This window comes from Vicia villosa, linkage group LG1 (genome assembly GCF_029867415.1).
Source record: "Vicia villosa cultivar HV-30 ecotype Madison, WI linkage group LG1, Vvil1.0, whole genome shotgun sequence".
Classification (NCBI taxonomy): Eukaryota; Viridiplantae; Streptophyta; class Magnoliopsida; order Fabales; family Fabaceae; genus Vicia; species Vicia villosa.
In genome coordinates this window covers 112,059,698-112,086,289 of record NC_081180.1, presented here as the reverse complement: position 1 = coordinate 112,086,289, position 26,592 = coordinate 112,059,698, and the positions used below count along the sequence as shown (strand labels likewise).

Sequence of the window (26,592 nt, the reverse complement as noted above, 5' to 3'; positions counted from 1 at the left end):
CTCCAAAATATTGGAAAATACAGGGACAAGTTATTTGTTTCCATAAATTATATATTTTGTGACATTATTGTATATTTAATTTAAGCTACAAAAAAATCCGAAAGTTTACAGGAATAGTTGAACACATAATGCCCTTATATAAATCTACCATATTCTAAGTTTCCCAACTAAAAATTAAAAAAGAACATGAAGGGTGAGTCAGAATATGATCAACACAAAAGGCTAATAAATTTGCAGCATCAGCTAATACATATTATTAAACCAACATTAGATAGATGTAATATTGATCTTCTTTGTATCTTTGATACTCTCTTTGTCAACTCTTTGTTGGTCAGGCGTAACAAAACTTGGTTGATTTGTTGACTCAAGAAGTCTAGCCCACATCCTACCTTTCACCTCAACTGTATTTGGTTTCTCTGTCACACGCTGCAACAAGATGTTCTATGATCAGCTGGTATACTACAAAATGTAATGGAGACAAACCATCCAAAACATAATGAGAAATGCAATGACTTTTTCTACTGTAGATAGTTACACAGTTATAACAAGATTCATCTATATTTTCCTTAATGCATGCGAAAAAGTAAAAAGGAAAAAAATATATTTTGCTTAGGTAAAGACTGTCAAATCAAATAAATCCATAAAAGAAGGTTGTTTGTTAGAGAAGCATCCTGATAGGTAGGAAAGATTCACTCACAAAATGAGGAAAAAAGAATCCAAAATACTTGTATGCCTTATCCCAATAATGCTTATGCATTTGGAATATAGTTTATTTTTTAGATGATGTGCATGATTGCAGATCAGGATACCATGCAATTCATTAAATTCCTTAATTCAATAGCGGTTTCATATCCTCGCCACAACTCTTGTTGTTCTAGGAAGCTTTTCCATTGGATTATAGTCTTATACTACGTAGAAACTAATAACCAGCAGCCTAATCAGTATAGTACAGAAGAAAGCACCAAGAGAAGATATTTTAGTTGGAAAATGTAAATGTGGTTAACAGAATATTAACACTTGTTTAGAAAATAATTTGTACGAAAACAAACTGAGGTTAAATTTTATCCACAAAAGTAATATACTTAAATATATAAACATGAGTTAATTTTATCCGCAAAAGTAATACCACTTACAGCAATTGGGAGATAAGCATGTCTACTGTTCACAGGCCCGACTGTGAAGCCAGAATATCCTGCCATAGCTCCATGAACAGCACCATGAGCAAGAAGAGTGCAGTAAACGTTGTCTGAGGCATTACTCGGAATAGCTCGAATCATATATGTAGGATCTATGAAAGAAACACAAACAAAAGTTTCATAATAAATTTCAATATTTCAATAGAGAAGAAAAGTGGAACGATTTTAACAGAATTACTTGAAAAATGTGCCCATATTAAGTTTTAAGTAATTAATCAAATCAAAAAGTCAGATTGGATGAAAATAAATTATAAAATGCATAATAATTTTACTTCAGACTTAATTATTTTTGTGTTTCGTTTCTTGGAATTAGTTTTAAAAGACAATAATTTGAAACTTACATTGCCTCAAGTAGAAATTTAACATTGGTAACATGCTGCTAGGGGTGGGAATAGGCTAGGCTAGGCTTTATAAGGCTTGGGCCTGACCTACGATAAACTTACAAGGCCTGAGCCTGGCCTATGGCCTTCTATAGGCTCGTTTTTTCAGCCTGGTCTGGCCTTTTTAAAAGTCTGGCCTGCCCTAGAAGCCTATTTAAAAGCCTCTTTCTTATAAATGTTTTCAATTAATTCATATTATTTAAGAAGGCTTATAGGTCGCATATATATGAACATTTAGACCGACCTATTTAGCATGTTTTTAATATATATGCATATATAGACCAATCTATTTAACACTTTTTTTAATATATATGCATATATAGGCCAACCTATTTAGACTAATTTAAATATATATGAAAATATAGGCCGGCCTACAAGGCTTTATAGGCTTTTTTTATAGCCTAGGCCTGGCCTATTTTATTAAATAGGCTTTTAAAAAAGCCCAAGCCTGGCCTTTTTATCAAATAGACCTAGCCTGGTCTGGCCTTAAGTAGGCTAGGCTATAGGCCCCGGCCGGCCTGGCCTATTCCCACCCCTACATGCTACCCTCAACATTTGTTGATTTTATATAGAAGAGAATGACTGCTCTAATTGATTTCAAAATTTTACATAGTATCTGATTATATGGCAGAATCTAGGGTGAACATGTGTTGCAGCTGGACCATCACGAACCATAACTATTTATGCAATTTTTTATTATTATTATTATTATTATTATTATTATTATTATTATTAATATTATTATTATTATTATTATTATTATTATTATTATTATTATTATTGTTGTCGTTGTTGTTGAAGTACTTTAACTTTTCAAATTTATGGTCGTGCCACCTCTCTCACTGCGCCCGGCTATGGTTTCTTTCTACCTTCCTCCTGCTCAGGTTCAGCACCCCCATCCTCCGGGGTCTCCAACTTTCTCCGCCTCTTCAAGGATCTCTGTGTGAGAGATTGTCTTGCCTCAAGAGTCAAGACTCCTAAAGCATAAAATCCTCAAGGAGACCGTTTCCATTGTCCCATTTTTTCAGAACATAAATTTCTACACCTCTTTTTCCATTAATCAATTAGAAACAAATTTTATATTTCCCTTCCATCTAATTGAGTAACATGTTAAATTAACTATAATTAGGTTTTTAATTGGATAATACATTTTCATGGAACTTTTTATCAAAGATAAAATTATTGTAAGTTGAAGGCAACACTCACTTAGGTAATCTAACATAATTAAAATAAATACAAAAGGACTGAAGAAACTCACGAACATACCTATATATTTCATATTTACCGTCATTTTAGGAATCTTTGTGAAATGATCCTGTAACAAGTTGGTTGTATATTAAGAACAAAATGAATAGCTTAAAACATGACAAAAAACATGTTTAGTTAGAACTAGTGGAGAAATGAAAAGTAAAGCTCATCAAAACGAGAAGACTGTTGCATTTGTTTGTACAAACAGCGCTCAGTTAAGAGCAAGTCCAAAGTCTATGCTGCTTACATACACGCTCCCATTCTTCTATTTAAAAGTATAGTTATTGATTGTCATTTCACTTTCTTTGGTACTATGAGAAAGAACAAATCAGAAAACTGAACTATAGACTAAGAATACGGGTTGAAATAAATGTTAGTCCACAGGAATAAACTTCCAATCTCAAAGCAATCTCACACAAGTTCTATGATAAAAAAAAAAATACAACAAAAAAACAACTGAAATGAACTTAGCAAGAAAACTTCACAAGAACGTAATTGATATTTAACATTATAGAACGAATCTTTTAGTAAGTTAAATGATATTGGCATAAATGTGGTTCTAAAAAGATATGATAAATTAAAAGCTTTCTATGATGCACAAAATTCCAAATAATTCATATTTTTAACAAGTGTAGAGAAAAGAAGGAAAGATGTGTCATGCCTTGATCTTATTGGATAACCACGGACCAACATCACGAAGTAGCTTGTTCCCTGACGCATCCTTCTCACCTACTGTATGCACTTCTGCAGCAACTAATTCCTGACCAGCTCCTTCTGCTACCACAATAACTAAATGTCCATTTTCTTTTAACCTCTGTTCAATAAGCTCAAAAAGCCCACCTCTTCCTTCCAAATAGAATGAAGACTCTGGAATCAAACAGCAATCCTGTTATAAGTCTTGCTATTAGTAGGTAGTCCTTTTCTCATTTGAGAAAATCAATAAAAAAAGAGTTCCGACGGGAGTCATGTGCCGAAAAAAATAAAATACATGATTACTAAAAAAAAGAGAAACTGCAAGATATATGAAAGAACTAATAAATTCTGCAACTGGTTGAACCCTTACCACATCTCGACTTGCCAAAGTTGCATACATGGCAATGAAACCTGCAGATGGAAGCTTGTAAAGCATTTTTCTGAAAAGAGAAATAGGATGCTTAAAAATCTAACACCAATATTTCATTCATCATATAGGCCTCTCCCTCTATGTCATTTCAATGGAGAGAAAAATATTTGGACAAAATAGAATTTTTTTTTTTTTTTTAAAAACACAAGGAGAATTTGTTGAGCACTATTTACCACTGTATCTTCCCATTAGCTTAACAATTCCAATTCCATTTTCAACACTATTAACCTCTACATGTGCAGCGTTAATGGCTCTCTGGGCTTCTTCCACAGCAGTATCAAATCCAAAAGATTTGTCTATCACCTAGAGGAAAACATGAAAAATATCACAGAATGTTCTTGCTGTGTACATGTTTGATTTTAATTTATAATTATAAATCTATCTATAATAATATAATACTATACACAGGCAAGAGTTTTGAAAAACGAATGAGAAGGCAAGGGTATATTACAAATCAATCTAACCTAATAACAAATCATAAACAAATGAAAAATATTACAGAATGCTCTTATATGTTGTGAAACAAAAATAATACCATGTTTACCTTCAGAAAACACATTCTGTCTCTGTACTATCAATTACAAAAAAATCAATATGTTTTTACCTATTTATTGTTTTCAAAACATTGGGAATATAAATATAGTGAAAATAACATTTTGGTATTTTCATTATCTTTTGTACGTCTCTTCAAAAATAGAAAACAGGCGAAGAAACAGAATAACAAGGTTTTAGCGGAAGTTAAATACATTAGTTTTTTTGAAAAACTAGTGTACCTATGTGCTGGTCATTGCCCTGAATTTTGGGTTGTGGTTTGTGAAATGTTTGGTTAATTAGATGATTCCAAAGACTTGGGACAACACCTATGAGCACAAACTGTAAAGAACATTTGCAGTTGCACCACCAATGTTTGCAGCAAAAAAATAAGGGAAGATTCAAATTGATATCTTCCTAAAAAAATTGTTAGCATTGCTCTGTAAGGGCGTGTTTGGGAGTTGGATTGTGGAGGGGAAGGTTTTGGAGGACTAAGCTTACATTTTGATAAATTATATGTTTGATATTATTAGTAAAAAAAATTGAAAGAACAACATGATAAATGATCATATAATACATCAATCACACTTAATTAATTTCTAAAACACTTTTTAGTGTCCTTAATTTAAAAAAGTAAGTCCTCCCTTCCAAAAACATCCCAACTTGCAAACAACGTCTACGAGAATGTGAAGATCAATTTTAGATTGCCAAGACAACACCAAAATCATCAAATATGCTATCGATTCATACTCCTAACTAAAAGTGTTGGAATTTTCGCCTTAATTACGATCCGCCCTTAGTCGCCTTAATTGCGGCATTTGGCTTGCCTTCATTGCAGCCCTCAATACCTTCCTTGTGTTGGGTATGAAGGGGTGGATTTGGTCCCACGTTGCTTAGAGATATGGCATGTGTTGTGTTTATAAGTGGGGGTAATCCTCACCCTACAAACCTGTTTTGTAGGGATGAGTTAGGCCCAACCCAAATTCTAAGAAAAAGTACACAATATTTTTTTGGGTCTTAACCCTCCAGCTCTACAGGAAGGGGGGCCTAGTAAAACGAGATTCAGCCGGGAGGCAAGTAAAGTCTGGCCAAAGATTGTTTCCGCCAGGACACAAACTCGGTTTCTCCCGACCGATTCAACCTTAACTGTTATTAACAACTTGAACTCAATCGCTTGGTTAAAAATACAGCCCCAATTTGTTTGTTATGAGCATTATTTTTCCTCACAAAAAATAAATACACATTAATGATGCAATGAAAAAAATAATAATTAAACAAGAAAGTCATTAGTGAATTAAAATTTCCAGGTGAGCATAAGTTCAGAATAGATTACGGCTAAGAAACTTACAGCAATATCATTATCAATTGTCTTTGGAATCCCAGCCACAGCCACTTGAAGACGGCGTTTTTCAACTTCCTTCATCAGAGGATGCTCACATCACATTACTCCATAATATAACTACATAATGGGCTTGTTGAGAATAATTGATTACCTCATAAATGAGTGAAGCTCCTTTTTGGGTACCATCACCTCCAATAATGTATACCTAACATGCACAGATTAAATTTCCCATTGGCTGTCCATAATTTATTAAGCACCTAAAGCTGCAAAATTTAGCAATCAACTACCTGATTTATTCCTCGGTCCTCAATGTTATCGACTATCTTGTTGGTATCATGTCCTCCACGAGATGTACGAAGAAATGTTCCCCCAAGTTTATGGATATCATTAACCACTTTAGGTGTCAATCTCATGGTATTTTTCGAATAAAACCCTTTATATCCTTCCTGAATAAGTTCCAGGAGCAACATGGTTAATAATAAGAACTCAAAAAATGATCATAGAAGAAACTGAGAAACAGAGCTCACTGATTGGTTACAATGTTCAAAACCCTACAACAATATACCCAGAGAGTCTATTTTCATTTTGGAGATAGATTGATTTATACTAAAAAGTGTTATCAAGTTATATGTTATGTTTTATATCAAGACAGCATTGTTTTCTCAATGTGCCCATCATAATATTCATGATAGAATGACAGGTGTTTTCCAAAAATAACCTAGTTTTCTAACTTAAGAAATTAAAGATTTTCTAGCAAAAATCATGTAATAATAGCTGTTAAGATCCCACAGTAATTAGAGATGCAACTAAAGTAAGTAGTCATTACAATACTTGGACAATCTACCCCTTAAGCTAGCTTTTGGTAGTTAGGCTCATTTCAAATTCGAAGAAATGGTATCACGGCCTGACCTAGAATATTATTAGACCCACGCACATTAGTCCACGCCACTCTAGATAACCAATCTTGCGCGTGAAGGGATGTGATGAGATCCCACTTTGAGTCGAGCTATAGCCAAAATAGTCCTTATAAGTTATAACTTATTGTAAGAGTTAAATGTAATTTGAACTAATTTTTTCTCTGTTTTCTAGAGCTGGCACAGCTGTTTCAATTCCCTAGAAGTTAGTAATTAAGGGTGTATGATAACTCTTGATTAGTATAGGTTAAGAAACATAATATAAATCCTTGTAACTAATTCTGTTTCATCAATCAAAACAGAATTTCAAAACTAGTTTAGAATGCACTTTAGCAATACTTTTATCTTCTCTAAAACTTATAAGACTCGGGCAATCCTCACCTCTTAAGCTAGCTTGTGGGATGGAGTTACATTTGGCCCAAATTGTAAAACTAGTTCGTGAATGGTTTGTAGCTTCCCTCCTTTACTACTATAAGTTGTTAGTATGCATTAGGTCGTTACATGCAATCCTTCCTATTTTCTTGTTTATTTTCTCTTGGTAATTTTTAACACGAGGATTCTGTATCCTTCTTTCTCTTCACCTTAAAAATGTTTTGTTTTAAAAAAATAGATTAAAAACCACAAAATGGCGTCTTAACTTTTCAACAAACACAAAAATCGTCAAATTATATAACTTTTCCAAATTTTATCAGAACTATTTATAATTTAATCAAATAGTTTACATTAATTCTTCAATCAACAAAAATAAGGAAAGGGTATTGCATTTTTAACAGATAGCCAGAAAACTGTAATTTGACAAAACTCACCTCAATCCCAAGTATATCTTCAACACCATACATGTTTTTCAAGCCACATACAATTTCCCTAATCACCGTATTAATTCCTGGGCACAATCCTCCACAAGTCACTATGCAAGCACGTACTTCTTCCGGCTTGAAGTAAATCTAATATTAGAAAGCACCATCAGTTTCTAAAGATTACAAATGGACATAGAATTTTCTGTGTTCTATACCTTTTCTCGAGGTCCAGCACGGCGAAAATGAACTCCTCTAGGACTATCTTTCTGAACAACAATCTGAACATGAAACATTGTTAAAAGAGGGCGTAAAATCAATCAGGGAAAGAAAATATAATTCAGAAAAAGGGAAGAGATTAGACCACTCACAGTTTGTGCAACTGCATCTTCCGGGCTTACAAAAGTATTCCTGAAAGTTTAAAACAATTTAAAGAAAAAAAGTTTATAATAAAATAATTTATAGAAACAAAAAAATTGGGAAGTTGAAGAAAATAGAAATCAATTAACAAGCTTCAAAGCAGAGACAAATTTTAAACAAAATGCAAAGAAGTAGATTTACTTGACAACTGAATAAGCTTGGCGCTTTTGCAATGGGTTTGGATATGACTGCAAAATAGGAATTAATGTAGTAACTATCAGAAATCAGCAATATGGTTAGAAGAAGAGAAGAGGAAATTATTTAGCAAAGGAATGAAAAAACAGATTCAAAAGGAAAACGTACGGGCAAATCGGGAAGGAAATTGGTAAGGTGCGGAACGTCTTCGAGGACAAAACCGTCAATTTGAGGATGATTGGAAACCCGAATATGTAAGCGTGGGAGGTTGTTTTGGCGGGAAAATGGTGGTGGTGGGATTCGGATAAAGTGTCGGCGGTGGGATCGGAATAGTTGCAGAGAGTTTGGATGGAGAGATAGTTGATGGCGGGGAGGGGTTTTGTTAGAGATAGAAGAAAAAGAAGCGGAGAGATCCATTGTTTCCTTTTTCTTTACGTTGGGAGATGAATATTGATTGGATTACAGATTAGTGTAAATTAATTCAGTGTTTTCATTCAGCTGTACAACTGAGGATCATACGTACATATGATATGAATATGATGCGAATGAAAGAATGTGGTCATTTATTTCAAAGAAAATTGATTGTATTTACACAAAATAAAATGGAATATTTATATTACTATAAATATATTTATAATTATTACACTAATGTGTAGTATTTTAAACTTTGATATTAACATAAATATTTTTAAATAATAATAGGCTTAAATGCACTTTTGACCCCCCTATTTTCATTTTAATGAACTTTTGATCCCCCATTTTCAAAATTCCTTATTTTGATCCCCAAACATTTAATTTTTTGGCAATTTTAGAGCCCCTCTCCAAAAATGCATATGTGGCAGTGGGAATTGCTGAGTTGGCTAAAATTACATATGTCACGTAATTTCATTAATTTAATTTATAATTTTAAATACAAAACATATTCTGAAAATGCTAAATCTCTTTTTATAAAAACAGAACCTAATTTCGTGACCTAATTTCGTGACCTAATTTCATCTCTTTTTATAAAACACAAAGAATTAACGACATATCAATTCTCTTCCTCTTGTTCGTGACCTAATTTCATCGTTCTCCAGCATAGCTTCATACGAGCATCGTTCTCTTCCTCTTCCGCTTCACAAATTCGTGACCTAATTTCATCGTTTCATCTTTCATCGCCCTCTTCCAGAACGAGCAACATGAGCAAGATTCCACCCATTCGCCCATCATCGGTATGCAAAGAGGATGTTCGGTATTGTATGAGGTATGTTCTCTTAACTCGTTATTTTTCATCACACTGTTCAGTTGTCTAAGTATGCTGAATGTAAATTCTTTTTTGTTCAGACCATCTCAAAACAACTACATTAAGATAAGGTTTCATCATAGGGGGAAGTTTGTAGAGAGTCCATGTAAATGGTATGTTGATGGTTTAGTGACTGAATTGGATTGGACATGGGATACGGACTACATGTCGTACATGGATTTTGAAAATTTGATTAAGGCTGAGGGATATTGTAATATCAAATGTATGTGGTACTGGAACCCTAAGTTTAGCTTTAGTCGTGGCCTTAGACCCTTAAACTGCGATAAAGTATGGTTTTGCAATGTACTGTAGGCCATTGATAGGGTTGGATGTGTGTTTCTTGAAAGGTGATTTTGGAGGGCAATTGATGGCTGCTGTTGGGAGGGATGGAAACAATAGGATTTTTCCTATTGCTTATGCTGTTGTGGAAGCAGAAACAAAAGATGCGTGGGATTGGTTCATCAAACTTCTATTGGAAGATTTGGAAGCCATAAACAAAAGAGCTTATGCTTTTATTTCCGACCAACAAAAGGTATGGATCTTGATTGTTTCATGGTGACATGCTATATATTGATTCTCATCTAATAATTGTCTTGTTTTTATAATAGGGTTTGGTACCAGCAATTCAAGCTGTGAGTGATCATGTAGAACAACGCCTTTGTGCAAAGCACTTATATGGGAATTGGAAGAGGTTATGTGGAGTGCAGCAAGAGCAACAACTGTGCCACAGTGGGAAAGGGCAATGGCAAGGATGAAGAACATGAAACAATCAGCATGGAAGGAGATGATGGATATCCCTGCACTTTATTGGAGTCGATCTCACTTCAAAACATATTCCAAATGTGATCTTCAGGTAAACAACATGTGTGAGGCTTTCAATAGGGCAATTCTGGAATATAGGGATAAGCCAATCATCACTTTATTGGAAGGCATTAAACACTACCTTACAAAGAGGCTAACTAAGCAAAAGGAACTCATGAGTAGCTACAACGGTGACATATGCCCTAAGATACAGGTGAGTCTTGAAAAGAAGAAGAAGATTGCACAACATTGGACACCCACATGGCATGGTGACGATGATATGGCGATATATGGTGTGACTAATGGAAGGGATACATATGTTGTTAATCTGAAGAAAGAGACGTGTTCATGTAGGGGATGGGATTTAACTGGAATCCCTTGCAGTCATTCGATCACATGTATGTGGCAAATCAAGAAAAAACCTGAAGACTATGTTTCTCAATATTACAGGTATTATGATATACTATCTGTGTATTAATGTTCTCTGAACTAATTCTGACTACTATTATGATTTTCATTGGATCTGTTGTGATTTACAGGAAGATTAATTTCAACAACAGCTACTCCCATATAATTTACCCTACTAATGGTCCACAGTTGTGGCCTTTGGATGAGGAGTCCACTATGAATCCTCCAGCTATGAGAAGGGCCATAGGTCGTCCCAAGAAAATGAGAAACAAGTCTAACGATGAACCAAAGAATCCACATGTCCTGCCTAGAAAATTGGCAACTGTTACTTGTCATAAGTGTGGCGCAATGGGGCACAATAAAAGAAGCTGTAAGGGAAAGAGGGCTGCTGAAAGAGCCATTCCAAAAGGAGGAAATAGCAAAGGTGGACAAGGAAAAAAGAGTAAAACAAACCAAGTTGAGATTGGAAACTCATCACAAGCACCTCCATTTACACAACCATCTCAGGAGTAGTGTTATGTAATTAGTGTGGTCATCTATTGTAATGAACAAGTATATTTTGGTTATCTAGTTTGGTTATCTATTGTAATGAACAAGTAGAAAAATATCTTATTGTCATGAGCAATTCCTCCATCCTTAACATGTTTATACCTGCAAAAACAAAAACAAAATGAAAATAAAACATGTATATAAAATTAGGGTCAAAAAGCATTTTTAACATATTTTGAAGGTAACTTCCACTGGTGGAAGATTAGTGCAAAAACTGTCAAAAAGCATTTTTAACATATTTTGAAGGTAACTTGCACTGGTGGAAGATTAGTGCAAAAACTGTCAAAAAGGAATTTTAGCATATTTTGAAGGTAACTTCCACTGGTGGAGGTTTAGTGCAAAAACTGTCAAAAAGCATTTTCAGCAGGTTTTAAAGGTAACTTCCACTGGTGGAAGTTTAGTGCAAAACTGTCAAAAAGCATGTTTTTCCCCTGGAGCTAAAAACAGTGATACAAATTGTGCAACAAACTGATCTCATTGATAACCATAATAGTACAACTTGTCTCATAATTAATCAAAAGTGTTACAATTGGAAATTGAGACTGATACTGATACATCAAACTTGTCTCATTTAACATCAAACTAGTTCATTACAAATCCTAACACTAATTCCACTACTAACACGACAATGGATGCAATCGAAAGCTTCAAATACATTATCCTCATGTTCAAATTCCTGATCTTCTTGCTCATTTCATCTTCTTGGATCTTGGCTGCATCAATTTTGAGATTTGCAATTTTCAGTTTCTGTTTCAATGTTGAAATCATCTCTTTTGCTCTAGGGCCCAGCTCTTCATCATACCAAACAAAATGATTACATCTCTTGTACCCCTGAATCTACAGAAATTTACAGATGCAATTTAGGATGGAATTTAGGGTTATTCTCACAACTAAAAATTACAGAATAGGAGATGCTTACCTTGTACATCCCACAACCGTAAAAACGACGTCCTGGGTTAGAATCAGTCCAAGAAGTCATTAAAGGTGCATCAAGACCACACCTACATTCGCCATGGACGGAAGGGGATTTTGTTCGACTACTTGCTTCAGAATAATGAGACATGGACATGGCTGGAAAACGAAAAGGAATACGTTTGGGTTTTATAAAAACGAAAACGAAAAGGAATATGTTTAGGGGTACAAGATATGGTATGCTGGAAAATGAAGATCTTAGGTCAAGGATTTCACGAACAAGATGAAGAAAGGTGGACAAGTTTCTGATTTATAAAAAAAGAATTAATATTATTTAGTTTGTTCAGAAATTGTTTTGTATTTAAAATTATAAATTAAATAAATGATTATATTTTGTATTTAAAATTATAAATTAAATTAATGAAATTACGTGGCATATGTAATTTTAGCCAACTCAGCAATTCCCACTGCCACATATGCATTTTTGGAGAGGGGCTCTAAAATTGCCAAAAAATTGAATGTTTGGGGATCAAAATAAGGAATTTTGAAAATGGGGGATCAAAAGTTCATTAAAATAAAAATAGGGGGTCAAAAGTGCATTTAAGCCATAATAATAAATAATTTTCTTATAATACTCTCCCTTGAAATTTTGTTAAAGAAAATCTTATGAAAATATACGTTGTTTCGTTAAAAATTCTATTAAGAAAAAAAAATTGGGATAAAAATCTTAATAAGAAAAAAAGAGTGGTTCCCCCTCAATAAAACACATATAGTTCTTTTTTAAAGATCTCGAAGGTGACGCATTTCAATATTATGTATGTGCTTTTCAAAAACAGATGGAGTGCCTTTGTGAAGAGATCCGTCAGAGTATCACTCGAACTAATATATTGAATATCAACCTCTTTGTTTCTTTCAAGTTCTTGTATGAATGAGAAGAACTTCAAAGGAATATGCTTGGTTCTATCACTTTTGATGTAACCTTCTTTCATCTAGGTAACACATGCAGCATTGTCTTCATACAAAATTGTTTGATTATTATCGATTGGTAAACCAGACTTTCCTTGGATATGTTGAGTTACTAATTGTAATCATCTACATTATTTGTTTGCTTCATGAATGATAATTACGTCAGCATGATTTTGAAGAAGTTGCTACAAGTATTTGCTTTTGAGATCTACATGATATTGTAGTGTTAGCATGTGTAAATATATATCTATTATGTGATTTAGCATTATGTGGATCTAAAAAATATCCTGCATCTGTATAACCAAACAAAATTGGTTTTGTATTGTTAGAATAAAACAAATCAAGGTCAAATGTACCTCAGAGATATTGAAATATATGCTTTATTCCTTTCTAATGTCTTTTTGCAGTACATGAACCGAATCTTGCTAGTAAATTCACTACAAAAGTTATATCAGGTCTTGTATAGTTAGCAAGGTCTCCAATGACACTATGTATGGTACTTTAGAGCCAAGATCTTCTTCATTACCTTCCTTAAATCTAAATGGATCACTTTCAACATTAAGTGTTTCACCCATCATTGAAGTACTCAAAGGGTTTGCTTTATCCATGTTAAACCTTTTCAATATTCTTTTGTATAATTTGATTGGTGTATCAATATACCATTTTTAGTATACTCAATTTGTAAACCAAGACAGAACTTGATTTTTCCCAAATTTTTCATTTCAAATTCTTTCCTTAAGTAATCTCTTCCTTCCTTAAATCATCAACATAGACAGCAATTATTAAAATATTAGATATTGTTTTTCTTATAAAACACAAGGGCAAATAGGATTATTGTCATAGCCTTCTTTAATTGCAAATATTGATTTAGCCTATTATACCACATACGTCCGGATTATTTTAACTCATACAATAATCTTTGCAACTTAATTGCACGTATTTCTCTAGGTTTTGATGTCTCGCGCATTTTAAAACCTTCTAAGATTTTCATGTATATATCAATATCAATATATCCATACAAATAAGTTGTAACAACATCCATAAGATACATATCAAGATTGTTAAATTCTTATAAACCAATTAAATAATGAAAATTAATGGCATCCATAATAGGAGAACATGTTACCCCATAATCAATTTGTGATCTTTGGTAAAAACCTTGTGTAACAAGACGAGCTTTGTATATGACAATCTCATTTTTTCTTATTTCGTTTGAAATTTTGTTCTTGAGGGGACAGATGTTGGACACAATGTTGAAACAAATGATTCAACAAGTTAAACCAGATTTAACAGTTATGAATAAATTCTTAGATTAAACAAGATGATGAAGCAGAAAGGGAATTAAGAGAACACAAGAGACTGGTAACCCTTTTGATTATAGACTTCAAATTATATGCCTTAAGGTATAAAAGGAGACGCTAGAGTGGTGCACAAAGATAACACAAACGAATACTCTAAAGATAAACCATAAACAAAGGAATCTTCAAAACATGCACACCTTAAACATGAGGTTTGATTCTCCTCATATAACAATGTCTTATGGGCTTTTCTCATTTGGAATTCTGATTTGATTTATTCCAGAAAATAGTTGATTCTGTTGGATATGATATTCTTCACAATTGTCTCCAAGAAAAAGATATGATTTGTTATATTTCAAATTGAAATTCAAATCTCCTTTTAAATCTGATTTGAACATCTCCAGCTGTAAAACAAATCAAATGAACATTGTTAAACTAACTGCACCAAATTTAATTAAATCCCAATCAAAAATTGCTCACCGAACAACACCCATATAACCTGTTGTCAAGGCTAAATGTTGCATTGCACACATGGTGAAGCATTGTGTTCAACATGTTCTACCACTACATCTAATTTACCTCTCCACCATGAATCTGTAGATCTTCTCTGTAGAGTGAAACTTGGATAGAATAACTCAGAACCACAACTACAATAATATATGTCTTTTGTAAGAGACCAGATGTTGCAGCACACATGTTAGAACATCGGGTTCCACATGTTACATCAAATCATCCAAGTTAACTCTCTTTATATCCATCTTCTTTGTAGAGTAGTTCTTGGACCAAATCTTCTTTAAAGGTCCATCCATCCTAATCTTCTTTAATTGAATCTCATCCAACACAAACTTTTTCTCATAATCAGGCTTCTGCATCTTTCGAGGAAGTCAGCACCATATCTCTTCTGAATGAAATCTCTAAAGATACTCTGAACCTAAACCTTACACGATCACATGTTGAGCTCGTATGCTTAACTAGTTATGTCAAGCACTTTAGCTACATCTTGGAAACTCTTAATTAACTATTTCTGTCAAGCATTTTAGCTTAGAAACTCTTGCTTAACTAGTTATGTCCAGCACTTTAGTTGAACAATACTATTCAACAATCACACTCAGATGTTGGAACACATGTTAAACCGTCTTGTTCCATATATTGTTTAAAATACATCTTGTACAAATGTTGTTTTACATAATGCAGCCAACCAAAACGAAATACAATCTCCCCATTTAGCAAATTATGACTAAAACAACTACAAGATGTGATCTTCATGAAGTAGCACATATAGCACACCATATCACCCAATGGAATCAGCAGAGCAAACAACAACAACAGAAGTAGTACATAAGTAAAGTGATTGCTACATTTAAAAAGATAACTCTACTCTATCATGTTGGAACAACTTGTATCTTGTCCCACATTCCATTACTCTCCATTTTTTCCATAATTTGGCAAAGTCGTGGAAAGAACAACAAGCTTTAGAATCCATAACATCGGCTAGAGAAATGGCACAATTAATAGCAAGATTAAAATATTTAAAGGTTGATACACACCAGTCAATGCTCCATGGCAGATAGTCATGCAAGCATAAAGCTAGTCATGCATGAACACTCATCAGTTAGTAATCTGGTCATACCCATCAGAATACTACTAACAAGCACATCAGCACACATAGTTGATGGCTAGATGTCGGGGCCGATGCTTCAGCATGCATACAAGATCAGAATAGTCAGTAGTCAGAACATACTACCATATTCAAGGAAGCGGATGTAACTACACCAAATTGGGGTGAACCAGCTCCATTATAACTCCACAAAAATCAGATTCAGTCAATGGTACACAGATGTTGAACGCAATGTCAAAGGCTTCTTTCCCAAATTTCAACTTGTAACTAATCCTCAACAAACTTGGAGGAACACTATCATCCTTAACCTTAATCTTCTTCAACAACCTAAGATAACAAGCTTCAGTACCCATTATTGTCTTCAACAACTGATCATCACTATGAATATCCATACATTCATTTTACACAAGTGCTTCAAAAGATCTTCATCATCCTTATATGCAGACTCTTCTCCTTTCTCAATTCCTTTTTCCTCGGTCATAGTCTTAACAGAAGAGAGAACATTGCTTCTACCCAAACAATTTAGAATTGAAGGTGAAAGCACTACGCATTTTCCTCGATCACACACCTTACTCAAATCATTTATCAGCTTATCATAGCTAGGATCATCAGTCCTCATTAGCTCAGTAGCTTTCATGATTTATTTGCAATCAAGAACTTATTAACTTAGCTCTCTTTTAGCTGTAATCCTTCTTTGAAGAAAATATTTTCACATCTTAGTACTTGTTTCAGAATGAAATTTATCCATGTAATCAGAGTTGGCATCGACATAAATTTTTTCCCTTCAACCTTTCTCCTTAGGGTGGACATAATGTTTTAGACAATGGCTTCAGCACCTGTCTCAGACATACATGTTTGAACAAGCCTTCGATTCATATCACAATTGACAGGGGAAGCTTGCTCATCCTTCCTCTGAGTTGGAAACTCATTTACTAACATGTCACACATGTTGTCTTTCACATCATAGTTGACATCCTCATTACCATCTTTAATGATGTCTTTGAGCACATGGTTACTTCCCAACAGTTGAGTACAACTACTATCAACATGCATATCTTGGAAATCAAAGGAGTAGTCTTTCATTTGCTTCACTTGAGAATCAGAAGAATATTTAATCTTACTTATCATGTTAAACTCAAAATCATACAACATTTGTTGAACAAAGTGCGCTAACATATTCTTAACTGGCCTCCTAAAGAACATGTTGTTATTAATGTGAGTTATCATCATGTTCTCATTTTTATCCAATTTAATATTCTCCATGTTGTTAATATCAGTACTAGCATCCATACAAATCTCCACAAGATCATCCTTCTTGATGACATCATCCTCGTGCTTACTAGCAACTTGATTGACCTTTGCCTTTAAGTACTTGTTGAGGAAGGCACTTTCCACATTTATCTGATAAATATCGAACTTCATAAAACATGACAATCTTGGTATCAATCTGAAGGCTTTATGAGGGGTAATAGGATCCAAAATATCAATATCACAAACACTTCCATCTTCTTCAGAAGAAAGCACAGTGTTTCTTAAATTATTAGTAACAATTTAGTCTGTGTCAAGACCACTGAGATCAAACTCTTCATTATTATTAACATATCGTGATCCATTGGTAAACAAACCATACTCCTTGCTATTAATAGAACAAATCATAAGTAACCTTTCATTCTTACTTATCACATCTTCATGGACATTATCGCCATTCTTCTTATGCATTTGATATTTTGTCAACATGTCAGACATGATGTCTGACACATCTTTATCATTATCCTGATTTCCCATATTGGTTTCCTAGTTCTCCTTACCAAAATTCTTTTGAATCAGATAATGATTTCTTATTGTAATGAGATACTAAAAATTGTAATTATAATGATGAAAATAATCATACTTAAAGAGAAATGAAAAGTAAATCTAATAGGTTTTGCTTAATGGGTATCAAATCGATATTACAAATTTCTATATATAGTCTAATATTTACAAGTCTTTTTCTAGCGAATATGCATCAATCATTTCAAGCTTGCAAGTACGCTAGTTAAATACTTATGGTAGTAATCTCTTCATTAACACATATGTTCGTTGATACCTAGAAGAAATATAGACTGTAGTTATCAATACACTATCCCATTTTTTGTGCCATAGCTCTAAATGTTACTTTAGTGGGTGATCGAGTAACTACACTTTATTTCTTACTTCTCTAAGCAATTAGGTTCTCACACAAGAAGGTACAATAGCTTGAAGTAAATCTTCCATGACTCAATGAACTTACATAATCAATATTAGTGTAAGCTTTCGTAGTTAGACTTCAACCTCTTTTAAACAAGATCATTTTTTTCTCCATAGTGGCTTTGAGATATTGTAGAACATGTTCTACAACTTGCAAACCTTTTTCTCTTTGCTCATGCATATATTGGAGGACCACAATGATTGCATATGTCAAAGCTAGCCTAGTATGTGCAAAGTAAATCAAATTTTCTACTAATCTCTAACATTAACACTTATCAAATTTCTCACTTTCCTCCTTAAGACTTATCCTATGATTTTTCTCAATGAGAACACTTTTTTGTTTGCATCCAAGTATCAGTGTTTCCTGCACAATATCAAACACATATTTTCTCCAAGAGATAAACATGCTTTGTTTTGAGTTTGCTAGATACCTCAATTTCTAATAATACTTGAGTTTCTCAAGGTCTTTCAACTCAAACTCCATTGATATTTTTTGTAGTGTTTGTCTCTCAATTAAATCATCACTAGTAACAATTATATCTCAACATGAATAAGAAGTGTCGTTAGGTTTGTTATTATGAGTGTTTAAAGACCAAATGGTGGTATTCTAGACATTACTTATGTCCCAAACACACCATGACCTCGGTGAATATTTCAAACCAGGTCTGAGGGGATTGCTTTAATCTATAAGGCCTACTCCAATCAACACACGTTATTAGTTCTACATGTAAGAGAAATTCCACGTGGAATCTCCATGTACACCTCTTTGTCTAAGTCTACATGTAAGTAATATTTTTTTTACATCAAATTGATGTAGTTCCAAACCAGAATAAGCAACAGAAAATAATAACATCTGAACAATGCTCATCTTTGTCACAGGAGCAAGTGTGTCTTCATAATATGTCTCAGTATATCCTTTTGCCACTAGTTTGACCTTGTAATGATAAAAGGTGTCATTTGAATCCTATTTCACAATACAAATCTCCTTGCAACCAACTAGTTTCTTACCTCTTTGTCTCTCCACAATCTCCCAAGTCTTTTTTTTAGTTGCTTTAATTTTCTCATCCATATGTGAAACACATGCAACCTAATTTGGAAGTGCATCTTTGAACTCAACGTTCATTTTTTGACAACAAGCCCAGATTAAAACTAGCAATGAGAAAAAATACATGTATAGTACCTTGAATGACTAATTATTTTACTTTTTTTGATGTGATAAAACACAATAATTATGTTTTGGAGTGCAAAATTTTGTTGAGAATAGAATGATGTTTTTTAAGGGTTTTGAGAAAAAAATGTAGTTTGATCACGAGGAAGGAGAACATGCAAGGTGGTGTTTTACTTAATTTCCCGCTTGACAAATTCGGAAATGCATTTATGGATTTGCCACTGAGTTGTGAAATAAACAAGCTTAGTGAATAAATACACCTTCAATGAGATTTTAAGAGTTATTACGAAAATGCATCTCCGAATTAACCTTTTCACTGATACGAAGATACATTTTCGAATTAATTTTTGACAAAAAATGGGTGTCTCACTTACAACTTCTTTATGTGCATTTGGTGCATCCAAAAGTACACTTATGAAATATAAAAAGGGCAAATTTGAATTTTCAAAGTGCGGTTCTTCACCCATACCCCGTTGGTTGGGAAAAGTAACCCTGGTGTGCGTGGAGTGGTGTACAAACTTATCTATGTGGTTAATGGATGAATATACAAAGTTATGAGAATTTAATTTACCACCCCTAAAATTAAACATGTCACCCCTATAAATTTTTAATACCAAAAATACCCCTTATAAAAAAAGAATAACTTTTTCGAACTAAACTTTCGGTACTATGTTGGAAATTTCCGGCAGTAATTTGAAATTTTCGGTAAGATCATTATTTTTGAAAATTTTAAAATCTACCATTTTGTATCAGAAATTTAGTTGAAAGGTGAAATTTTCGGTAGTGTATTGACTCAATTTTATTAACGACCAGTATTTTGCTGACGGGGTGGACGAAACTAGCACTATGTCTGCTCAGCCATTTGTTTCCGGTGTGAACCGATCAGGGCAACTCGTCCAACCCGTAGTTGGGAAGACTCTACCTCAGTAGCACTAGCAGCAGCAGCCGCTCTATCAATGATCCTGCCGACAATAGTGTTGTCCTTCCCCCGGTCCTCACTGAAAAATGAAAAAGAGGCAAAAAAAATAGAGTAAGAAAACTGTGCCGAAAATTTTAAAATTTTCAAAAAAAAGATTGTACTACCAAAAATTTTGAAATTTTTGCTATACGTGGTCGAAAAAACTCCGGAAATTTCAAAATTTCTATAAATATTCTAGGAATTTTCACAATTTCCGGTAATTTCTCTTGGAAATTCTAAAAATTTTGTGAAAATCTTCCAGAAATTCCCACTTTTCTAGTATTTTACTTATTTTTTATGTAAAATTTCCGATATAAACTTGAAATTTCCAGTATCGTACTACAGATTTGAAATTTTCGCTTAGCATATCGGAATTTAAAAAATGCTGAAAACTTTGATAAGGATTATTATAGTCTTTTCCTTCTATTTGGGAGGTGTCAGTATCATGGACCTGCCCTTTAGGCCTCTACCTAGCACAATTCCGGTTCCGGATGTATATAAATAATTTTTTTAACTGAAGTTTGATATTAAAAACAAAGATTACTACAAAAACGATAGGGGAGACATCAACCAAAACCCTATCACGAAGAAACGAATCTAAAGAATGATGTATATAAATATAAATTCCGGTGAAAAATAGCCCCATCGGTTATTCATTTATTTTAAATTTTAGCGAACAAGATAATGGGGTCAACTTCAATGGACAATGCTATCAAGTAAATATGATCATCACATTTAGCACTGCAAATTGTTAATGGATTGAAATTCATTTTGCAGAACAAGCTCAATCTCATATATAAAACTTCAACTTGCATATATACAGTGAATGAGTTTCTAAGATACAAGCTTCAGTTTGCACTAAAATGTACAATAATATCCTCACTGAAGACCAAAAACAAGCAAAGCTCCAACAGCACCTAAGCCAGCTACAAGTCCAATAACAACTCTAATAGAAGGCAACCCTCCACCACCGATAGCTCATCCAGCATTAACATCATATAGAGTAAACCTCTTTTTCTGTGCTCGACATTATGGACAACTATATGTATCCGGCTGCAATAACATAAATAACGTTCAAATAACAAAATCATCTTTAAAGAACTACGAAGCACTACCAGAGACAAACACCAGACACGACTCTCATCCGTAAAAACCTATAATAATTTGAAAAAGTTACAGCAATTGAATATAGCGCCATGTATATGATGTTTTCATTTTTATATTAACTGTTTCTCTCTCCTCGGAGTCTGACAAACACTAAATATTATCATGGCGTCGGATTTGTGTCCAAATATAGTTCATAAAAATGGCATCACAGACAATGAAATGCACTATTTTGACAAACAGGAGAGACACTGCCATGGAATCTGAATTTATAACTGCAGGTTGCTATATGATCTTAAACCTTAGATACACATACACTTATCTACCACATGCATAAAGATAGAGACAGATGTTAATATTTACCATAATTTTGTCTTCCTCGCTTGTAAGCATCATTCATCTGAGCTGTATTCACTAGATTCTGGCAATAAGGGTACAACAGCACAGCAGAATGTCTCCTTATCCTTAAGGAGCAGACAACTACCATCAGAATTCCACTTCAGGTCCGTAATTGAAAATTGTGGTAGTGGAACGCGAACACAAAATGCACCAGACGGGGTCCACATGTACAAGTGCGTGCTTCCGGTGCAAAAAACAAGGCGAGTGTATGTCGGGTCCCAAGCTGCCACTCTGATAGGGTCCTTCTGCACTAAGATTGCAGTAAGCTCAAGTTGTCGGATATTCCATACCCAAAGCACTGTAGGCATACTGTCATTGCGAGTGCATATATATTGGCTATCATTGCTCCATGACAAAATGCCTAAAAGAAAAATTAGTTTACTAGTGCGGTTCAAGAGTCTGAGAAAAAATATACGGATATAGATTCATGCTAATATATTTTTCCATTTTGTCACAGTCTGGCTTTGTGCTAAAATTTACGCAACCCAAAAATCAAATAGACCAGAAAACAATATCCACGTCAAAAATTCAATTTCTTCCTATTTACTGTGAAATAATGGAATCAAGAACCCAGGCCTTTACTTCCATGTGATCATTACATTATGTAACTAACAAGGAAATACATAATTTGAAGCATTAAAAAAGTTAGAGGAAGTGCAGCTTACCAACTCCTTGTTTGGGATTAGGTTTCTCAGCAAGAGGCTTCTGGTATGGTAAATTGATCGGAACTTCCATAACCTCGTACCTGACTGTATTAGCTCGTTCTGAAGATTCTGGTAAGAGAAAGAAAAATAAGGAGAAAAAAAAGGAATGTGTCTCATGGACTAACTATTGAAAACCATTAAAGCAGATAAAAATAAAAAACAAAAGTCATAACAATTATGCTGACCATCGTTTCCTTGAGAAAAATCATCACTCAAACATAGTTCGGACATATCCAGTTGCAGAGGCTCATCTACTTCCTGCAATTTCAGAAACATGGTAAATAAAGTTTTCATAAACTACAACACCATGAACAATAAAGTGTCAAAAAGAAATACCTTGAAAACAGCAGCATGACAAGGGCCACGGACAGCATATGGGTGCATAAACTCTGCAAATTTCTTCCAAGTTAAATGATTTAGGACTCGCAGCATCTGGTCATAACTACCCACTGCCAGATACTGTCCACAAGGAGACCAGGACACGCTTTTAACTCCTAATCCACTTTCATATGCTACATACTTGAAAAGACACCTCCCGTCTGGCGAATAGATTAGGACCTATGTATCAAACAAAAATGATTAAGTTTTTAGAATAACTTACTAACATTGCAACTTCTATAATGAGACCTTTTAAAATAAAATAAAATAATCAAAACTGGTTGAGGCCAAAGGTTGAACCTGAGACAAGGAGAATATGGGGCCTACCCATTTACCACCTCAACTAGAGAAACATTTACAATTAACTTGCCATACTATATATTTATAAAATTAAACATTTTTTGGACATTTTGGTAGTCAAAAATTTTGAGGCCAACACGCCAAGCTTGGGCCGGCCCTGAGCAGTTATAAAAAAACAAACAATTTATCAGCAACACAAAAGTAGACATACAGAAAACATGCATCATAGATTCTATTATTTGATATACATAACACCATTCATGAAAGTTTATCTATAAAAAGCTTGTGAGTCTGTCTATATTAGTTAACGTGGTAGATATTTAACCTTCCTTCCCTTTTATAGAAACTAGCTAGGCAGAAATTACAACAATCGACTGCAGTTCAGGGAAGCTTAGGCTTTACGGGATTATTAAGGGTTTAGTAAACTAATGAGGAGCTGTTGACCCAAACATCAAGGATGATATATCGGCAATCAGTTTAATGTGATTAGAGTTTGATTAGAGAGATGGATAGCCAATAGATGAGTTGACTAAGGTTGCTAATATTTTAAACACAGTGTGCTTCAACCTATGACATTCATATACTATTTACATTTCTCATGTAGTTTTAGATTTTTTTCCACACCTATTATACATTTTTATCAAATAGCAGCCATGGTATATTTTTTTGCCAACCTTGACGGCTAACTTGTGAAGATATTTGGGCTCCCACAGTTGTCCACCATAAACAATTGATAATACTGCTACTACACAAGTCATTGTTTTTGTTCTTGCATCTAGGATTGGAAGCTAACATTTTCTTCAGAGGTGGCTTGCATTTGATTAGAGGCTATTTTTATTTTGATATGGCAGCTTAAGATGATCCGCCTAATGGTTTTTGTTAGAAACTCCGCCTCATTGCGGCCTATCCCTAACCGCCTAATTGCGGCAATTGGGTTGCCTCTATCTGGAGCCTCCAACACCTTGACCGTCTTGGGTGTATTTAGTTCTAAATTACTTATAGATATGTCACGTGTAGAGTTTATAAAAGTTTGGGGAGCTCTCACCTTAGAAGCCGGTTTTGTAAGGGAGACTTAAGCTCAATCCAAATTCTAAGATAGTATCGTAGCCTATCTTAGATCTATTGGGTCGCTAGCTATTAGGTTTCTCCTATTGGATCACCTGCTTTTAGGTTTTTACTATCAGGCCACCTACTATTTATGCACCTTACAAGTCTATTTTGTAAGGTTGAGTTAAGACCAACCCAAATTCTAAGAGTTTTCACTTGTGTGACATGGTTAAGTTGCAATTGCCTGGTCCAGTCATGAAGGAATGAAACAACAATGTAATTATATACTAGGCAGATACGGGCTTTTAATGATGTAATGAGGTACAAAGTATAAAGTGTTTGTTTAGCAAGATAGTATGCATGATAATTGTTGTACTCTTCTCAGGTTTTGTTTGGAATGTTGGAAAGGAATGAAAAGAAGCAAAACCAAAAATGACTCTAATTGCCAATATTCCAAGAGGGCTAGGAAAGAAAAAATAGAAAGATTAATTACCTTGTAATCAAGAGGCGAATCCCATATCACGATAGAACTATCATCCGGCGACCATTCAACATCAGCCAAGTCTAGCGTATCTACAGCAAACATGCCCATTATTTCCCACGAGTGACAAGACAAAAGATTCACATAGTCCTTGCAATCACGCCTCGTGCAAATTGCTGCGAATTTTCCGTCTTTCGTAAAGGAAACCCCCTTGGAAGCATGCTTTGGCAACTGCAGGTGCACGCAAGCCGTGTTCACCAATGACCAAACTGTTAACCGCAACTGAAAATCTGATGTGGTAAGTATGTGACGACTATCGGGACTCCACCTAGCATACGCAATGCCGGCAAGACCTTCGTCTATCTTACATGTCCACTCTGGCTGGCTTAGGGACCAGGCTTGTATCATTGGCTTTTTGTAGAGGCCGCAAAGAATGTACTCGGAATCAAGGGCCCATTCAATGTAGCTAATCTTGTCCAAGCATGAAAACAATTGCACCACCTGCGTAAGCCAGAAAAAGTAATTCAAAACCACAGACTAATGAGAAATTGAAAGCACATTTGCACACAGAGCATGAAAATTGTTCAACACAATACTAAAACATTAATGCGGATAGAAATGAAAAGAAAAGAAGAAGAAAATACCTTAAAAGAGATGGTATCACGAATGACGAGACGATAATCGACAGCAACGGCTATGAAACGAGCATTGGGAGAGAAAGAACAAGGACCACTTTGCTTGTAAGATTCAGTGAACTCCATCAACGAGGGTTTGGGTGCTTCAAATTGAAAGAGGATTTGGTGCTTCAAATTGAATGAGGATTTGGTGCTTCGAGTTTCAAAGAACGTGGAATTTTTTGCTTCAAGTTTCAAATTCAAGAGCGTTGTTCAAGTGGAGACACCGAGACAGATATTAGATCTGGAATGGAGCCTTTTTAAAAATGTTTATTTTCATTCTTTTAAATATTTTTATTTATTTTTTCTTTCTAAAACTTCCGAATAATAATGTCCTTCATTTTTTTTTAAAGGCTAATCAGTATCTTTTGGACACTTTTTAAGTGATTAAAGTTGTAAATAATATTTTTTTTTTTAGTATCTTTAAAGAGTGCTCTGATGGCACGTGTTAGCATGACCCTAATTTTTTACATCTCAACTTATGTTAGTAAAAGATCACTAATAGTATGGTGTTACCACAATTTAATGGGTAATTATGTAGAAACATAAAAATATAGGGCGTTGGATTTGAACCTGCGATAAACTCAAATCATATTAAAAAAACATTGGACGAAAATTTATCGACACAATCTGTAGTTGTTATATTTGGTATAGTCTTAAGCTAGGGCGTCCTCGCCCAACAATTGGCCGCCCGGAGAAAATTTTAGAGAAAACGGCAGGGAGGTTTCACTAATGTGAGAGTCAAATGAGGTCTTCACTGATTCTGAAAAGATAGGTGGTCAATAAACTCCTCAATAATAGGGGAGCAATTAAGACCACTTCTAAGAAGTAAAAACCCTAGGTCCTTCAAGCCCCTATAAATACATTACCCATCAAAGGAATAAGGAACAAATTCTAAGTCATACACATTCTACACTATTCAAAAGGCATTACACTCGTAACCATCATAATGTATTCAACCAATCTAACTACACGTCTGTAACCCAGCACCACCGGCCACCTACAAGATCTCAATATTCTACACTCGATATTATCTTTTTATTTAGTTTGCAGGTTTTTTGGAAAGGGGCTTATTGAAATTTCAAACTTTCAGCCTATTCAGAAAGGCTCTTACGAACATCTCATAATTAGGGTTTACCACGTTGACAATGGTTTTCATTAAAACATGGTAATTACTCACGTAAGGGACCATAGCAACCCTGTCACACATTGAAAAGGCTTGTGGTGGACACCTTG

At 34.3% G+C, this 26,592-nt stretch overlaps 3 protein-coding genes across 4 annotated transcripts; all 3 read right to left on the bottom strand.

The window, feature by feature from the left end:
- Positions 1–71: 71 nt before the first annotated feature.
- Positions 72–8,628, bottom strand: LOC131643866 (ATP-dependent 6-phosphofructokinase 6-like). 2 transcript variants are annotated; one of them, XM_058914209.1, is made up of 14 exons: positions 8,252–8,628; positions 8,090–8,136; positions 7,900–7,939; positions 7,747–7,797; positions 7,541–7,678; positions 6,108–6,266; positions 5,972–6,025; positions 5,827–5,895; positions 4,121–4,250; positions 3,888–3,928; positions 3,486–3,710; positions 2,843–2,891; positions 1,134–1,288; positions 72–426 (listed from the first exon to the last, which is right to left on the bottom strand). In XM_058914209.1, exons 1-14 carry the CDS (start codon positions 8,498–8,500, stop codon positions 268–270), a joined length of 1,566 nt encoding a protein of 521 aa, XP_058770192.1. In that variant the 5' UTR covers positions 8,501–8,628; the 3' UTR covers positions 72–267. The 2 variants fall into 2 exon arrangements, with proteins under 2 accessions (XP_058770192.1, XP_058770191.1); XM_058914208.1 differs by having other exon boundaries at positions 75–426; positions 7,747–7,809; positions 8,252–8,626.
- Positions 8,629–11,137: 2,509 nt separating this feature from the next.
- LOC131651717 (uncharacterized protein At4g04775-like) lies at positions 11,138–13,609 on the bottom strand. Its single transcript, XM_058921400.1, has 4 exons — positions 13,528–13,609; positions 12,043–12,194; positions 11,779–11,960; positions 11,138–11,225 (listed from the first exon to the last, which is right to left on the bottom strand). The coding sequence occupies exons 1-4, from the start codon at positions 13,607–13,609 to the stop codon at positions 11,138–11,140; spliced, it is 504 nt and encodes a 167-aa protein (XP_058777383.1).
- Positions 13,610–20,964: 7,355 nt separating this feature from the next.
- LOC131643865 (uncharacterized) lies at positions 20,965–25,603 on the bottom strand. The gene is made up of 7 exons (XM_058914207.1): positions 25,327–25,603; positions 24,695–25,183; positions 22,813–23,034; positions 22,662–22,734; positions 22,438–22,545; positions 21,737–22,133; positions 20,965–21,322 (listed from the first exon to the last, which is right to left on the bottom strand). Exons 1-6 carry the CDS (start codon positions 25,441–25,443, stop codon positions 21,766–21,768), a joined length of 1,377 nt encoding a protein of 458 aa, XP_058770190.1. The 5' UTR covers positions 25,444–25,603; the 3' UTR covers positions 20,965–21,322; positions 21,737–21,765.
- Positions 25,604–26,592: the final 989 nt, after the last annotated feature.

Excerpts from the sequence above, each read along its gene's own strand:
- LOC131643866 (XM_058914208.1), bottom strand. The coding sequence starts at position 8,500 with ATGGATCTCTCCGCTTCTTTTTCTTCTATCTCTAACAAAACCCCTCCC. Across the intron at positions 7,810-7,899 it reads AAGATGCAGTTGCACAAACT|ATTGTTGTTCAGAAAGATAG; the intron begins GTGAGTGGTCTA and ends TTTCATGTTCAG. Across the intron at positions 6,267-7,540 it reads AAGATATACTTGGGATTGAG|GAAGGATATAAAGGGTTTTA; the intron begins GTGAGTTTTGTC and ends GAACTTATTCAG.
- LOC131651717 (XM_058921400.1), bottom strand. The coding sequence starts at position 13,609 with ATGGATAAAGCAAACCCTTTGAGTACTTCAATGATGGGTGAAACACTT. Across the intron at positions 11,961-12,042 it reads ACGGTTGTGGGATGTACAAG|ATTCAGGGGTACAAGAGATG; the intron begins GTAAGCATCTCC and ends AAATTTCTGTAG. Across the intron at positions 11,226-11,778 it reads AATTTGAACATGAGGATAAT|GTATAAACATGTTAAGGATG; the intron begins GTATTTGAAGCT and ends TTGTTTTTGCAG.
- LOC131643865 (XM_058914207.1), bottom strand. The coding sequence starts at position 25,443 with ATGGAGTTCACTGAATCTTACAAGCAAAGTGGTCCTTGTTCTTTCTCT. Across the intron at positions 23,035-24,694 it reads ATTCGCCTCTTGATTACAAG|GTCCTAATCTATTCGCCAGA; the intron begins GTAATTAATCTT and ends TTTGATACATAG. Across the intron at positions 22,546-22,661 it reads TTTTTCTCAAGGAAACGATG|AATCTTCAGAACGAGCTAAT; the intron begins GTCAGCATAATT and ends TTCTCTTACCAG.